This window comes from Sciurus vulgaris, assembly GCF_902686455.1.
Source record: "Sciurus vulgaris genome assembly, chromosome: 2".
Lineage (NCBI taxonomy): Eukaryota > Metazoa > Chordata > Mammalia > Rodentia > Sciuridae > Sciurus > Sciurus vulgaris.
In genome coordinates, this window is record NC_136462.1 from 187,327,006 (window position 1) to 187,344,193 (window position 17,188).

General features: G+C 48.4%; 1 protein-coding gene across 10 annotated transcripts in view; it reads right to left on the bottom strand.

The window, feature by feature from the left end:
- Window positions 1-17,188, bottom strand: part of PTPRT (protein tyrosine phosphatase receptor type T) — a 1,026,485-nt gene that overhangs the window by 11,881 nt on the left and 997,416 nt on the right. For all 10 annotated transcript variants that reach the window (XM_079126897.1, XM_079126896.1, XM_079126893.1 and 7 more), the window contains 4 exons: window positions 16,508-16,643; window positions 14,290-14,439; window positions 12,090-12,263; window positions 8,545-8,676 (listed from right to left, as the gene is read on the bottom strand). In XM_079126897.1, the coding sequence (XP_078983023.1) occupies window positions 8,545-8,676; window positions 12,090-12,263; window positions 14,290-14,439; window positions 16,508-16,643 (592 nt within the window). The remainder of the gene's footprint in view (window positions 1-8,544; window positions 8,677-12,089; window positions 12,264-14,289; window positions 14,440-16,507; window positions 16,644-17,188) is intronic.

Sequence of the window (17,188 nt, forward strand, 5' to 3'; positions counted from 1 at the left end):
CTTTCTGATTGAGCAACTGGTCCAAGTCCCTTTGCTCCTCCAGGTTCTAATGAGTGACTAGGAATTTTAATGTATCCTCGCACATGGACCTGTATCTGCTGAGCGCTCAGTGCATGTGAGCTATAATTATCAGGCAGCATGGGGAAGGGTCGCTCAAAACAAGATGTTCACAGGGAAGGCTTTTCTTCCTTCTGCTTTCCAGTCATATGAAAATTCTTTAAAAACAAACAAATAAAAAAACCCCACAGGATGCCCTTGTGAGAATTCCTGATAGGCCAGCTTTGGGTAGCTGTGGATGCAGGCAGCATCCTGGATAGAGGGACAAAGTTCTGCATGCCGAGAGAGAGAGACCTGTAGGTTTTTCTCAAAAGGGACTCAGAAAATAAAAGAGGACATTTGTCAGGAGGGTAGTGGATCCACTGGAAGGTAGAAGGTGAGTTGGCATTATGTGATCCCTCCCCGACCTCCTGATTACTCCATACGTTTCCAATAGCATACACAATGCCCTCTGTCCATGCTGCCTGAATGACACAGGAGTGAATCAGAGACCACATAAGTGAATGGAGGGGCCAGACCACGGGCATTTGTGCCTGAGCAGCTTACAGAACTCTTGGGGGAGAGGAAGCTTATGGTTTCCTAAGACCTTGGAAGTAAAGATTAAAGGAAGTCAACTTGCTTCTCTAAGATCACGAGGATCTGTCTGACTTCAAGGTCACACTTAAACTCAATGCAACCTTGATGTTGGTATTTTCTTCCTTAGCTGGAAAACTTGAAGCTGGCTATCTCCAAGAACAGATTCGAATTCCTTAGCCTGGAATCTGGACCAGCTGGGTGCCTCACCTCATTGCCTGGGGTCCTCCCTCCCTTTCTTAGTGGTCTGGGGAGGGCACTGTGGTCAAAAGGAGGATCTGATCTGCAGAAGTACATGGGTAGTGGTGATGAGCTCACTGGGGAGGGGAAGCCAGTCCTGTTGTTCTGATGATTTAGAAATGGCCACGCTTCTTTCAGAAAAGCAGAGGGGCTTCTGCTACTTATTGTCAGAATGAATTAAACCAAGCAGAAGTTGAGAAGCCTGTGTGTAAGCCCTGAAACAGCTGCCATACATTATTCCACCTAGTGATCTCCATCGCTGTTCGGACCATGAAAAGATGAAAGATGTCCTTTGGGGGTGCAAGTTCACGCGTGAAATGTAACAAATGCAAGGTAGCTTTCCTCGTTAAACATCTTTTTCTTGCTGATGGAATCAGAAAGCTTGTTAGTCGCTAGAATAAACATGTTCTGATGAGTTGAATGAAAACTAGCAGACGGGCCTACTTTTGGAAAAAAAAACAGTTTTTAAAGAACATTTCTGTGCACCTTGGTTATGCCTTCTGTTAATTAAAAAAGATTTTGATAAAAATGGAAAGTCCAAGTAATATCATAGCTTCAGAAATGAAAGATGCCACCTCTGCAGATCTTCGTGATCCAGAGAGAGAAAAGTCAATCCCAAGACACCTAAAGAGGAAGTCAGTTAGTATTTTAAAGAGAGAAATAGAAAAGAGTCATCCGAATTGATTTTAAAATTCAGACAGGTAATTGTAAGATTCCTTTAAACAGATTCTATAAAAATCTATCATTGGCTTTGACACTGTGACCCGTTAAAGAAGACAAACTGTGGGAGAAGAGGCAATAGGAAGCAGAGCAGAGAGAGAGAGAGGAGAGAGAGAGAGAGAGAGAGAGAGAGAGAGAGAGAGAGAGAGAGGGATCAAAGCACACTTCTGCAGCTCTCCTCTCCCTCTCAGTGACACCGTAAGTGGTCATGCCACCTGCGCATGGTGGTAGAAGCTCCATTGATCTTCTAACAGCTGGATCTGAGTTTGTTCTGGGAAGGAAGGGTGGGGACGTGGGACAATACCCTCAGGAGTGTGCCTGGGTGGGAGGCAAGGCCCAGGCTAAGGAGACAGCTGAACCTCACAGTTGAGAAAAAGAACAACTTTTGGGGAGGCCATGGGAGGGCTGAGAAGGGGGGGGGGTGAGAGAGGAAGCAGACGGAAGGAAATGGTTTGGGCAGTGAGCTGGGAGAGATGTGTTGCTGAAGTCCAGGGAAGGAGGGGAGGCGGGGTTGAAGGAGAGAGTGTGAGGGTCAACCTTCAGTCGCAGTGTTGCTGCAACATGAACCTCAGGTTGCCCCCAGCTAGTGCTTGGAAGTGAACATGAGAATAGGAATCCCTCCTATTCCCCAAAACCCTGGGGTGGATGTTGGGTTTTCTCAAAGGATGGGCTCATTCCTTAATGGAGCCAATTTGGTTTACACATCAAAGACAGGGAACATGGCTGACGCCTGGGTTATACTAATTGAACAGAGGAGGACTTTGAGGCTCAGGGGAGTCGAGAAGCTGACTCAGGGCAGAATACTGCATCAGGCAAGGGATGAACTTGAACTCAGGTCTCTTGACCCAAGACTTCCTATTCTACTATTCCTATTCTGGAGAGGTAGAGAGAGACACAGTCGCTTGCAAAGTCAGATGCGAGGCTGGCTGAGACAGAGCTGGGCACTGTGTGCACTTTGTTAGCATGTTAGGCTGTGTTTTACAAGCTGAAATAAAAATGAGGTTATCAGTGCTTGCTATTTGCCCTGTAGGTACAATGATAGCAAAAGACATCTCTGAAACACCACCCTGCTTTTCTCCTGGAAAGATGGAGAGCTGGCCTCTCTGGCTTCCAGATGCCCTCGCCTTCATGGAGACAATCAGAGCCTGCCCTTATGCTGGGACCGCTGCTCTTCATCTTCCCACCTGCACCTGCATCACCTGACTTCTCAGGTTTCCCACAGGGGGAGCCTCAGAACCAGGCAACTCAGCTTTTATAAGACTGTGGGCTCTTGTCTTTTTTTTAAAGTCAGGAAACATTCCTGCCTTCTCTGTATACCCAGGTACCAGATCCATGATTATCAGGTACTGGGGCCTGGGAATCTGTCATTAAATGATTGCAAACATTTTCCTCTTCTCTGGTAGGAGGCCCTGTGTGAAAGTCAGTGATGGACTGTGTGACCTCGTTCAAATTCCTTCTGTGTTTGGGTCTCAGTTTCCTGATCTGCAATATGAAATCAGTGGTTTCCAAGGTGGTGTCTATAAAGTTAGCAGGAGAAGGCCAACTGACTGTTTTCAAAGCCTTTGAAAATCAAAGGAAGATCATGCTGTTGTCCTGGAGGGAGGACCCCAGTCTCTGACTTGGGGCTAGAATTAGAACATCTTACCATAACAGTTCTGCATATGGCCTGCAGATTGGAATTTCAAAAATGCAAGAAAAGTAACTCATTATTAACGAGTCAGTACAGTTGGGGAAATAAAAGCTTTCAAAAGAGAGGATGTGGGAAATACTGAAAGGCATTTGGAGGAAACTTGGATTATGAACGTTCTAAGATTTAAATAGGATAAAGGGGGTTCCTTAGAATTAGTGACAAGCAAAATAATGAGAAATTCAGGGGAGACTCCAAGTATAATCAATGTAATAAATCAACAGAATATTCCAGGAGAGGTGAAGTGCCAGCTCTTATTATTATGCGGAGGTAACCAAAGTGAGGCTGGGTCTCAATGATGCACAAACCGATTCCAAGCTGATGGGGTGGTTGTTTCCTGCTGGAATCCTCCATAGCTGTCCACAAGGCTGGAGGGCCATGTGACGTGCCCTCTGGACAGAGTGTCCTCTATCCCTTCTCTTCATGGTCAGTGTCTCTCTGCTAGTCCAGGGTCTTGCTATTTGCCCTGAGGATGGTTTCATTCTGTCTGATGCTAAAGAGAGACTGGGAGGGGACATTCCTTCAGCAGACTGATACTCCATGGGGAGCTGTTTTGTGCCTCTTTTGTCCTCTGTCATGTCCATGCTTTGCCTGGCACAGGGTAGGTTCCCAATAAATGTATGCTGATAATGAATGGTGAATGAGGCCCAGAAACCATGGTCCCTGAACTTTAGAGCCCTCCCTCTGGGTTGGCAATGCTGCCTAGCCTGGTGAGGTGGACCTTTGCCTCCTGCTTGGCTCACCACATCCCACTCCCTCACAGCTCCTGATGGCTCTGGCTTCAGATGCTGATTGAGACACAGATTTCTCCAGTCCAAGCCACTTTCCCTTCCAACGCTGATGCTAACTCTGGCTTTTATCATAATTTCAGTCTCACTTTCTACTTTGCTCTGATCCCTACTACTCCAGGTCTGAATTTCTGGTTTCAGTTTCGAAGGGTTCCTATAACCAATTCCCACAAACTTAGGGCCTTAAAGCAACACAGATTTATTATCTTGTAATGTTGGAGGTCAGAATTCTGAAACCAGTCTTAAGGGGTTATGATCAAGATGTAAGTAGGGCTGCATTCCTCTCTGGAGTCTCTAGGAAAGAATCTGTCCATTTGTTGCCTGCATACCTTGGCTGTGGCTGTCTCTCTTCACTTCCTGCTATCTTGTCATTTCACCATCTACTGACTCTGGTTCACTTGCCTCTCTCCTCTAAGGACTCTCACATTGACCATGATGGAATCCCAGGATAATCTCCACATCTCAAAAGCCTTAATTTCAGCACATCACATCTCTTTTCCCATGAAAAGTAACATACTCTTAGGATTCTGTGATTGGGATGTGGACATTTTTGTGAAGTTATGATTCTGTCTACCACACAGCCCACCCTGTGACTGGCACGGAGGATCTCCTGAGCTTTCTGAACACTATAGTGGGTGTAACTGACTGCAGAGGGGTTTGTGTATTTATTTTTTTCCTGGTTTCTGTTCTCCATGGATGCTAGCCCATGCACAGAGCTCACAAAGATGAAAGAGACCCTGTGAATGCCATTGGATATGGTTGAAAAGTTTCTTCTTGATAAATATGTGGAATCACAGTGTCTTTTGCTGGATGTTGTAGTTCTAGGGCTTTGCTCCACTAATCTGACCACAGGGTTTTGGGGCCCTGAAGACTTAGAAAAAAATATTTAGGGTCAAAGGCAGAGAATTGAGAGTTTTTACCAGGAGCCCTCATTGATTATAATTAGCTTTGAAAAGCAGCCATTGTGAAGAAGAGGAAATTTATGGCTGGGGATGGCTGATTGAATGACGTAGTGTAAGATTTTGAGCAGAGGCAGGTGGAGTTGGACAGCAGTGCAAGAAAATAAAGCACGCTTGCAGCTCACATCCTCTCCTTGGCCCTATTTTGCTGCAACCTATAGGTAGCAACCCCCAGCACAGCCCTCCGGGTTCATAGGATATGGCATCAGCCCTCGCTGGAGCAATCTAGCAATGCTCAGGACCCAAGGAGATCTGTCCATGGTGCTGGTCTGGCCCCAACCATGGGCTGCCTTGGCAGGAGCTTGCTGGCAGACAAATACTGATGCCACTTCAAAGAACCGCCCCTCCAGGTGCCGAGGGCGGCTTTTCTGATGCTCACGCTGTGTCATTGTTTATTTTTGCAAGGCGCCCAGCTGCTGCGGTGATGATATTTATATCAATAAGTACTCTATTCATCTGCCGATTTCAGGGAACGCTTGCCAGCTGCATATGGCAGCCAACCTCAGGGAGCTTCTGAGCCTGATGTTTTTGCATTTAGAGACTCAATTCTCAAAGGCCGTGCCAACATCTGGGACTGAAAGGGCCTTCATTCACCCAGGACCTACCCTGAAAGGGGGTGTGACACCAACTCTGACCCTGTATGTCCCAAAGCAAGACTCTTTTAAACTCCTCCACTGGGCCTGAGCTCCTGTTTTCTAAAAAGGATGTTGGAAAAAGAGAGGAGCAAATGGGTTTTCAAAGGCCCTATTTCACTTCTTTTTCACTAAGGTGAGATCTCTGTTCTACTTTTTCAGGCAAAGGAATAGGTGACAGTTTCCAATTCTGGACCTCTGCAGGGAATTCATTTATTTTCATAGCAGTCTCAGTTTCCAGCCTTCCATTGTTCCGACCCCAACCCTGGGAATTATCCTTGATTCCTGTTTTTTTGTTTTTTGTTTTTTTTCACATTCCATATTCAACCCATCAGGATAATTTACCTCCAGGATAGAACTCAACCCCCAGAACTCAACGTCACCTGTAGTTACAGTAGCTTCTTCTCTGTGCTTTCTGCTTCCACTCTTAGCAACCTCCCCTCCCCTCCCCCACCAAGAATCTATTCTCAATGCAGCGGCCAGAGGGATGCTTTTAAAAATGAAGTCAAATTATGCCATTACTGTGCTTAAAGTCTGTCAGTGGCCTCTCATTTCTTGCAAAGTGAACCCCCAAGTTCATTTTATGACCTCCAAGGTCCTCTATACCTGGCCCTGTCAGGACTCTGACCTCACCATCTGCTGCTGTCCTCAGACTCTCTGATGTACCTTCAGGGCACCAGGTACATGGCTCCCATGCAGTCTGGGACCAGGTTGTTCCTTCTGCCTGCCTGGGACATTCTTCTCTGGGATAGGCACATGGATTTCTTTCTTACCTCCTCAAGTCTGTGTTCAGAGCTCTGCCTTGGCCACCCTACTGTAGCTGCATCCTATGCCCCAAACCCAGGCTTCTGATTTCGGTGATGCTGCCCTCCTATTTTTCTTCCACACCTCTGTCACCTCCTCCACACATAATTAAGTGTGTTATAGAGCATTGTTTGTTACAGTCTGCCTCCCCCCTTTAGAATAGAAAGTGCATGAGGGATGGGGACCTTCTTCCCTCATCTGCGTTGCTCACTGATGCATTCTAGCTTCCAGCGAATAGCAGTGGCAGATGCTCAACAAATGTGGGTCGCGTGAATGAAGGAATTCTCTCCTGAACATCTCTCACAGACTTGTTCCAAGCCACATCCACTTCCCCCCTCTCCTGCTCCACTCTCTCCCTGCCTTCCCCCACTTCCTGCCTTCCCATTTTGGTGAGATGCACCCAGGAGGCCTGCTCACCCAGAGGAGACACCTGCTGTCCTCTGTGACTTCTTTTCACTCACCTCCTGTGGGCAACTGCTCCTTAAACCTTGTGGACTTCACTCTGGGAACAGTTTCACATCTGGGCTTAATTCTCTTGCCTCCTGGTCACTTCCTCAGCTCAGATTTTCTCTTTATTTTCTGCACACTTGACAGATTTTCTCCCTGAATCTCTGGTTCTCAGGTTTGTGCCGCAGTTTTTCTCCTCCCTGGTTGCAGACTTGGCTTCTAATAGAAGCTCTGGCTCTGGCTCTCCAAGGTTAAGCCCTCCAGAGTCTCTCCCCACTGGACAGGAAGGGTTTTCTAACCATGCTCCTAGGAATCCTAGGATTCCACAAAGGTACCAGAGTGATCAGCTCTCCAAGGGCCCCCAGGAGAAGATGAAAGACCAGTGCAGGGGCAGCCCCTGACTCTTGCCTCCTGCTTCAACACGACTAGCTCTTGATCAGACCTCTTCACACACTGGGCTTGCACGAAAGCTTTTACTTAGAGAAAGAGTTCTGTGGCTTACGAAGTAAAAGTCTGATACTTGCAATGCTGCAGTCCAAGGCCCAAGCTCCTGAGCCTGGCTCAGGAGCCCTGCAAGGTGAGCCCTGGGCACAGCTCAAGTCCCAGCCACACTGGAGTAGAAGTTGTTTCAAACCAGCCTCCATCCCTCCCTCCCCATGCCCTGCCTTTCCCTCTGTCTGGAATGCCTTTCCCTGTTAGTTCATCTCACATAAACCCAAATCGCCTCTGCCTTTCTTCAAGGTCAAAGTCACCTTTCTGAAGTCTTCTCTCACCCTCTGGGCAGAATTAATTGCTCCCTGCTCCTGCCAACACAACACTTCACCAGTGACCTCTATTACAGCATGGCCACACGAGCTGGGGACAATTTGCTCGTCTGTCTCTGTAAGAAGACTATGAGCTCCTGGAGGGCTGGGTCTGCAGCTCAGACCCATTGGAAAACACATTTTATTCCCACCCAAGGGCCTGTACAAGGCCAGCACTCCTATGAGAGTTCACTGAGTTACTTCCAATTTTCTTCAAGGCAGTGGAAGGACAGCTTTTCAAAAACCTGAAAGGTCATCCTCATCTCCTGCACTCCAGAATGGCTGCTCTGCCAAAGAGGCAAGGACTCCAGAAACCATCCCAAGACGCATCCTGTGTCCCGAGTATGGGGATGTGCTGCGTGCACGTGATGCTTAGAGCTGCCAGACCCAGAGGGGCTAACACATGAAGCCAGGGCTCCGTGGGTGGTCTGCAGGCCAAGCCTTCAAGGCTCAAGCTCTGGGCTCTACCCGTATGAGCTGCACGGCAGAGAGACCAGGGCCCCTGGGTGTGGCCAGGCACCAGATAGTCTTCAGTGTTGCAGGTGCTCAGGGCTGGGAAGATGGCCTCGCAGCTCTGACAGTTCTGTGTGACTTAGAGCAAGACTCTAACCAGTGCCTAGGGCACAGAGCAGTAGAGTGTGGCCCAGGGGGGTGGGAAGCTGGACAAAGCCTGTAGGCAGGGGGTGTCATTACTGAGGGCCCAGGGGTAGAGGGCTCTGCGGGAGACTCCTTGCCTCCATGGGCTTGCTGAGCTGACAGTGCTCATCCGAGTCTGTAGCATGGCTCCCCCGATCCACTAGGCCCATCGAGGGGAGCCGCTGGGCCTCTTCCTACCTGGGCAGTGTCCATCTCATTCAGCATCACCACAGAGGAGCAGTTGTAATCGAACACCAGCCTCCAGAAGTCCGCCACAGTGTTGGGTAGAGGGTGCTGGGTGACCACGAAGGCGGCAGGCTGCTTGTGGCTCTGACAAAGAAATGACACAGGCTTCGTAAAACACATATCTGTCGGTGCTGTTCCGATGATGATGAGGCCCGGATGGCTGCCAGCAGCCCCGGGCCTGCCAGATAGATTTCACAAAGCACCTGCCGGTTGTGTTCTCTCTGAATGCCCTGGCGGCAAAGGGGACCTTCTCGTAATGAACACATTCTCCTCCAAACTAAGACATTTCATTAGGAAAGTGTCACTCGGATGGGGATTATCCAAATAAATTATTTATGTCTTGGAGCTCAGCAAATAATCATCATTACAATATGAAATGAAAGATTCTGGATGCAGATTTGCTGCTCTGCTGGCCAAGACACCTCTTGGGATATAAGAGATCTGCTGAGTCCTTGTGTCGATGATGTTGAGGAGGGGTTGGGCTGGCCTCCAAAAGGGCTTCTACTGCAAGGCTGGCTCCTGTTGAACTGAGGACTGAGTTAACTGGCAGAAGGTGGGCATTGTGTCCTTCAGTCAGTGGGGCAGTGAAGGTACCCAGGTATTAAAGTCAGGCAGACCTGGGTTCAGACCCAGCTTTTCCATTTCTAGCTTATGTCATTCATCCCTCCATTCGTCTGTTCACCCATTGATTCAAACATCATCTGTACAGTATCTTTTGGGGGAAGCGGGGAGGGGGGTGCTAAACACAGATAAGTTAGATCTTACCCAGATTCTTTATCTAGAAAGTGGGAATCATAAAGGCAAAGGGATGGTTGTCAGACAATTGACTAAGATTTGCATGTGAAAGACCACAAGCCAGAGCCTGATTGGAAGGCCGATGGCAGAGCAGAAAGGCTCCCTCCTGACTTTGGTTTTCATCGTGGACACCAGCCTTGTGTTTGGTACACACCAGGCACACTGTAGCTCCAGCCAATAGACACATTAATTCAGCCCCATGTTACAGATGGGGGAACAGAGGTCCTGAGAAAGGGGCCCGTGGGACTTTGGGAGCTTCGCCTGGGCTTTCTCTGGCACACCAACCTTGTGAGGAGGTGTTTGAGGAGATTAGGAAGCATCTCCGCTTCACCAGCAGTTGTTAAGACCAGAGCAACAGTCCCTATTCTCAACAAGTTCTCTCGGGAGATGGTTCCTGTGGAAGTGTGCAGCTGTTTTTGGCATAGTTACAAGTCAGAAGGAAAAGGGGAGGAGAGAGGAGCAAAGCCCCGGCAGCAGCAGGAAAATGTCTTGCAAACATGGACGTCACAGAGGCATGAGGAGAACTACTTCCGAGGGCCTCTCCTAGCCAGTGGAACAGTCAGGGGAGGAGCCTGGAGGGCAGACCATTGAGCTGCACCAAAGCCAAAACTCCCTAGTCGTAGACAACATGGTCTTCGAGGTATTTCAAGACCTATAAGAAAATCTAGGCTTCAGAGACAGCAGAGGTGGGGTTCAGATCCCTTTCTGAGCTAGGTGACCTTCAGGAAGTATCCCCAAATGCAGAAGGAGACAGTACAAGTCCAGGGTCCGACATAGTGCCCAACACTCAGGGAATGTTAGTTTTCTTTTCTTTTTCACCGTCTCTGTGATAAATGCTCTATTAGGCCGGTATGCCTGACAAAGCCTTATCTGAAAATATGCTGGAGATCCGTGCTCCTGCCGGGTTTCAGGGATCAGCCAGCAATCCATTTCATGGATAACATCATCCTTTACCAGGGGAAACATTAAAAATTAACCCAGAGGACTTCATATTTTTCTGCTAGAGGCGAAGCTGCTATGGTTACCAGATAATGCACAGACTGAGCTGGAATACAGATAAGGACAATTTTTTTATAATATAAGAAAGGCAAAGGCCTCGGTGATGACTCACAGGAGAAATACTCTGTGGACAAAGAGAATACAGTCAGAATCAGAGCTTGGCGTAAGGCACTGGACGCCCGGAGCAGCCAACCTACTAAGTAGAGGCTGAGAGTTTGTTTGATTCCTGCTTGGATAAAGAAGCGGGAAAGGGGTGTTGGGAAGGTGAGGCAAAGCTAAAAGGAACTTGGAAGTGTGGGTGCACACCTGGACCCCATCTCTCACCACACACACACACACACACACACACACACACACACACACACACACAGAGGCATGTGCAGGCACACGTGCACATATAGACCTTGGAAGGCCCTAAACTAAAGCCAGAGGTCCTCTTTCTACTTCCAGCTGTTTGGTATGCTCAAGACCAGACTCCCTTCTTCTGGGCCCAGAGTCAAGATTTTCAGGGAGGATGTGGGCACCTATAGACAGAGGCCAGGGCAGCCCTCTTGAGAACTGAGACCTACCATTGCCTCCTGCCTCCAACACATCAGACTGTTGGAAAGAAAGTTCAGGAAGATCTGAAGTCTGAGAAGTAGTTGGCCTGAGCCCTTCGGGAGCGTGCTCCATGTTCCTATCTGTTTTAGTGAGGTGGGAGGGTCACAAGGGCTGAGTGGACATGAACTCAGATATGGGGTGGGGAGGGGACCTGGAAGAGCTCATGTCCAATTAGGCAATGGCGTTCTTGATTCTGAGCCTCAACAGGCAAGACACCTGCATCTTACCAAGTCAAGGAAACTGTGGGGAGGTTCAAGAAATGAACTATAGGGTGGGAGTCAGGAGCCCTGGGTTTGGCTTTGCCATTGGTTTTCATGGTGACCCAGAGCAAGTTCCTTTCTCAATCTAGCCTCAGTTTCCTCTGCTGGAAAGTGCATGGATAGGACTAGATGGTCCCTGGTTCCTCCCTGTTGCAAATACCTGTACATCTTGGAGGTGAAGTGGGGATAACCAGAAGTAGCAGGAGGACTCAAGGCAGAAGCATGGGCCCACTGGAGCAAGGATACGACCCTAATCCCAAACCACAGCAGGGCAGACTCCAGAAAGCAGGAGATGGTGCCCCTAACAGGATATGCAGGAACGTGGCCTGTCCCCCCCCTTGCTTCTTTTCCTCCCATCACTTATTCAATAATCATGTACGGAGCCCCTACTGTGTACCCTCCTTTTTGTCTCTGCAGAGGAGTTATCTGGGACCCTGAATGGGAGGTACCCACAGGCAGAACCCATGCCTATACTATCTTGTGTTCCCAGGGTTCAGACCAAGGCATAGAGAATCATGCCTATATTGAAATTCAGGCAGAGTTAGCTCTTTGGGAGACAGGAGTGGGTGCAGGGTAGGACAGTAGCCTTGTGATGTCAGGGGAATCACTTTGAACTTTGGATCTATTCTTTCCAGGTTCTTTGAACAAGGAACCAAGAGCACAGCTTGTGTCTGGGTTTGGACCAGAACCTTCAGGGGGATCAAAGGTCTTTGAGGTCAGCAGATCAGAAGCAAGAAGAGGCTGCCTGGTGGAGTCAGGGCACTGGGGTCGAGTCACCTCCAACTTGGGAGGAAACTTTCCCGGGAATGCCAAACAGGAACTTCCTGCCAGGGCTCAGCTTACATCCATCAGTGCCGCATTGATGTAGTTGCTGGACTCTCCATCCACCGAGATGAGGAAGGGCAGGCAGCGGTCTAGAGGCAGGACGTCCATGCTCCGATTCTTATCATGGTTCCGGGGCAGGAGCCCAATGCTGCAGTCCTCCGGCCGGACGCGAGGTGTCACTATGTTGAGCGTCTGTGGGCAGAAAGATGGGTTAATAGGTACTATTCAGATGGGTGCCCCTGTGCCGAGGAGACAGTAAGGTTCCAGTTTAGCCTAACTCACCTATCTCCACCCTCCAAGCTTGACCCTCTGTCCCCTTCCCAGGATTCAAACTCATTCCACAATGGTGATGTTCCTTCATATCTCATAGCACTTGTGAGCTGAGAGACTGCGCCAGGGGCTGTGTGACACCTTCAAGTTGCCAAGGCTGCAGGGGCAGTGTGCCCATGCATAAGCTCAGACATGGGCTGCCAACACCTGCCAACCATTTGAACTAAGTTGTTGAACTCAGTCAGGGCTGTGTTAAAGAATGAGATGCCAGAAGGGCATATGGTGGGGCTCGGGGTAGGGAATCCTTTTGAGTGCCCAACAACACTTGAAGTGTCATGGAATGAAGGAAATGATTTACCAGCGCTCTTCTGAGAGAGAGAGAGAGAGAGAGAGAGAGAGGGAGAGGGAGAGGGAGAGAAGGAGGCTTGGGTGAGTTGCTCGAGGTGGATGAGAGACCTCCAAGTGGCAAGCTGTAATAAGTCTGCAAATTTGCAGGGATTATGTCCTGCAAAGTCACAATTTAGGACCAGAGATGGCCTAGCCAACAGACAGATGCTGCGTGCAATGACCATGCTTCTATGCCTCATCTGTCCCTCATTCTGCACTCTGATCCTGCTCCAAATCATTCAAGATCGTTTGTTTGAGGGAGCACTAAAGTATTGACTTGGCTGAGGTATCTGCCACGGAACCACGGCGGAAGCATGGTTTTCCTGCCTGCTTCTCATCTTCTTCTGCCCAGGTATGAACTTGGCACTGGTCTTAGGAGGCAGGGTTGGACTCTGTGGCAACTTCTGTCTGAGCTACGCTGTAGGAGGCTGCTGCTCAAAGTTTAATGTTCAGATGAAGAAATCGACCAGAGATCTTGTTAGAGTGCAGATTCTTATTCAGTAGGTCTGGCTGGTGCCCGGGATCCTGCATTTCTTTTTTCTTTTCTTTTCTTTTTCTCCCCCCCTCTGTTGGCAGTCTCTTTTTATTTATTTATTTTTAAATTATTTTTTAGTTTTACAGACTGTATTTTGATTCATTGTACACAAATGGGGTACAACTTTTCGTTTCTGTGGTTGTGCACAATGTAGATTCACACCATTGGTGTAGTCATACATGTACATAGGGTAGTGATGTCTGTCTCATCCACCATCTTTTCATACCCCTGCCCCCTCCTCCCTCTCATTTCCCTCTATGTAATCTAAGGTTCCTCCATTAGGATTCTGCATTTCTAATATGCTCCTAAATGAAGCTGCTGCAGCTATTCTCTAGACCATACTTTGAGGAGTAAGAATGTACCGAAAAATACAGAGAAAACTTGAGTCCCTCCAGGGACAAAAATGAATTTCACGCTTGTGTATATAAACTTGTCTCCATCAACAACCTGGACAGGAACTAATTAAGACCTAAGTTAAAAAGAGGCCTTGGCCAGTCACTGAGCAGTTGGCTAATACTTGCTCATAGCTGTGCATTGGATGTTTGCAATACATTCTGCAACTGCCTGGTACCACAGACTGAAAACACATGGACATCTCAATTCTTACGAAGAAAGCTCCAGAAATGTGCAGAGGACCTTGAAGTTGGTTGGAATACAACTATGGACTGAATGTTTGCATGATTCCCCAAATGCCTACCTTCTCATCCTAATTCTCAGTGTGATGGTATTAGGAGGTAGGGTCTGTGGGAGGTGGTTAGGTCACAAGGGTGAAGCCCTTATGAATGGGGTTAGTGCCCTTGAAGGAAGAGACATGTGCATTTCCCATATGAAGCCACAACAAGAAGGCAGTCATCCACAAACCAGATGGTGCCTGAGCCCTCTCCAGACCCCAGATTCTCCATCACATTGATACCAGCCTCTAGAAATGTGATAAATAAATGTGTGCTGGGTAAGTCACCCAGTCTATGGAAATTTTTTATAACAGGCTAGACTAAGACAGTCACTGAGCCTAGGATTTGTCCATACCTGAAACTCGTCTTTGATCTGGCTGGAGTTCGTCTGGGGGTCCAGCCTGCTGATGTTGTAGTAGAGAGAGCGGAACTCACACACAGGGATGGCGGTATTGCCACACAGGCAAGCTTCCAAGATGGCATCATGCACAAACACGTACTGCTCCTGCACAGTTGAGGGAGAGGGAGCAGGCAGGTAAGGACAGTATCCTGGTAGACCTGTCCACACTTAATCTTATGGCTCTGAAGAATGTGCAGCATTTATATTGCAGAATCCTCATCCTGTAACCTGAAGGCCAAGTTTCCATATTTTGTAGAGATTTCCTGAGATATCATGCATTTTTCTCCTTGAATGAGATTGAACAGCAGAGTCACTGATAAAAATCAGTGACTTTTGGACATGTCACAGCTAGTGCTTGTGGTGCCCTGCCTGCATCCTCTCAGTTTTGACTTTTACCTGCCTTTCAAAGACTTCTTGCTACAAATAATCTGTGATTCTCTGCTGAGGGCTTTCTTGCTAGTCCCAAGAGCACACCTGGGCTGTGTGTAGGTAAGTCAAAGAGCCAAGGAGTTAAAACCCCAGGAAGGCACCCTCAAGCAATGACAGATGGGGAGTTGGGGACAAAAACCTAAGTTCCTTCTCCTCTTTGGTGAATAACTTGAAGATGCACATTCCATATCTCAAAGTTCCCCAGTTGTTTATCGTGTTAAGAGCCTGATAAAATACCCTTCATTCATTTCCTTCCCTCTCCATCTCACTTCCCCACTCACCCACCAGTGTGTTTTGGGATCACCTTCCAAATAAACTCAGCTTGCCCTCAAGTCTTTGTCTCAGGTCTGCTCCTAAAACCCGTGCATACTCTCTTCCATCCCAATTCTTGGTACCTGTCATTCTTCTCTCTGAAAGTTCACTCCCCTTTTCTCCAGCTTCAATGCTTCATTCTGCTAAGTCTTCTCTAAATCCATCAAGCTGAAGCAGTTGTTCTTACTTCTGGGCCTTTGCTAAGTGCTGAGTGACCTTTTTCTTGCAAAACTCTACATAATGTGATTATCTGGATGCATCAGGATGCATCTGCATTTGAATGTGTCTCCCTACAGAAGTGAGGACAAGGTGTTTGACTCCAACCAGCAAGTCTGCCTTCTGCATGTGTGATCCTGGGGACAGATAAAGAAGTCCTCTTGGCTCTAGTGCTAGAAGGCTGAAGATAGGTCTGAGTCTGCTCAGAGACTGCTGCAGGGTCCAGTGTATAGAAACCTATCAGTGGGGGTCTTCACTGCAGAGCCAGGAGGGTCTGCTGTGCTCAAAGTCATAAGCAACTTCCCTTTTCAGGGTGAATGATGTGTGCAGCTTCTCAGGAACCCCAGCTCTGCCTGGGCACCCATAACCTTCACTAGGACCAGAAGATGGACTCATTGAAGGAAGGACAAACTGAGGCATGGAGGGGAGGGTGGGCAGAAAAGGTTGCTTAGAGAGGAAGGGTGCTTCAGAACAAAGAGCGTGGGCCTTGGGGTCACAGGGATCCACGTCCTCCCACAGCACGGCTGTGTGAAATCTTGGGGACACAACTGTCAGTTTCCTCTTCCTGGATCAAATGCAGATGCTAGTAGGGACTACATCTTAGGATACTATATTATATACTGAATATAAAACATGCACGCTGCCTGGTTCATAGTAGGTGCACAGCATTAAAGACAAACCCCTTCCCTTTCCATCCTGAGGCTCTCTCCTGATCAGTGAGTCACCTCGAGGGCTGGGGCTGTGCATTATCTCTGTTTGAATCTCCAGCTGCTAGTTCAAGTACTCAAGGACTTTGATGATTAAACCATTTTCTGCAGAGACTGAATGGGTGATTGGTAGGTAATAGGCATTCCATAAATGCCTGTCTTTCCCTTTCCCTCTCTACCCCTTTACCCAAGGCTGGAGGACTAGTCAAAGAATCCCTGACAGCTGCCATTCAGTCCCTTCTCAGTCCCTCAGAGATGGGAGGCTTATCATCATTCATTATTGGCAGAAGTCTCTGTACCATGGAGTCTCAGGGTTGGCCAGGGGTGGGGGAGGCCAATCCTGGCTTCTACAGCTGTCTCGTCATTTCAAGCCATACGGTCACTCCCTCTCCCTTCTCCCACACTCAGGTTCCTTTCTATTGACCCCAAACCTGGGTCTCTCTGTTCCACCATGCTTCTGTTTGGCCAGGGCTCTTGGTTCCTGGCTGGCTCAGTCCCCTAGGACTCACCTCTGTTTGCACCAGGTTGACTCTCTGTGCCCGGAGCTCACGCACACAGTTGAAGATGTCCACCACCCCTTCGTTCTCGGCCATGTCGAGCATGGTGTCAATAGCAATGAAGCAGCCAGTCCTTCCAGCTCCAGCACTGAAAGAGAGAGTAAGGGGCGTGGGGGGAGCTTGGGTGGTGCCAGCTGTGGGCACCATATTCAGCTCCATATCCAGGGCCCTGCTGAGAGGCAGGATGTTGCAGACAGCAGACTGGTAGGAACCCCAAACACTCCTGGGAGATGCTGAGTGAGCCACCAGACTTAGAGCCTCAGCTCTGTTCTTTATCAGATGCCAGAGTCATGTTATCTTTTGGGCATTTTATCAGGGTGACTTATTTGGTTGCATCCATTTGGCAGATACCCATTCAGCACTTGAAAAGTGCCTCACATTGCCCTTAGAGTTTTACAACATTACCATGAACTTCCCTGTGAGGTTGTTAGCAAGTTTCTCTCTCCATTTCACAGATGAGAAGACTGAGGCACAGAGGTCTGGCCTTGCCTGAGGTCACAGAGCTGGCAAGTGGTAGAACTGGGACTTTACCCAGGTAGTCTGGCTCCAGAGCATGTATTCTTACACCTCCTTCCTTGATAAGATTTATGGTGTACAGAGCATGCCTACCCAGCAGGTAAGTGTGCGGTTTCC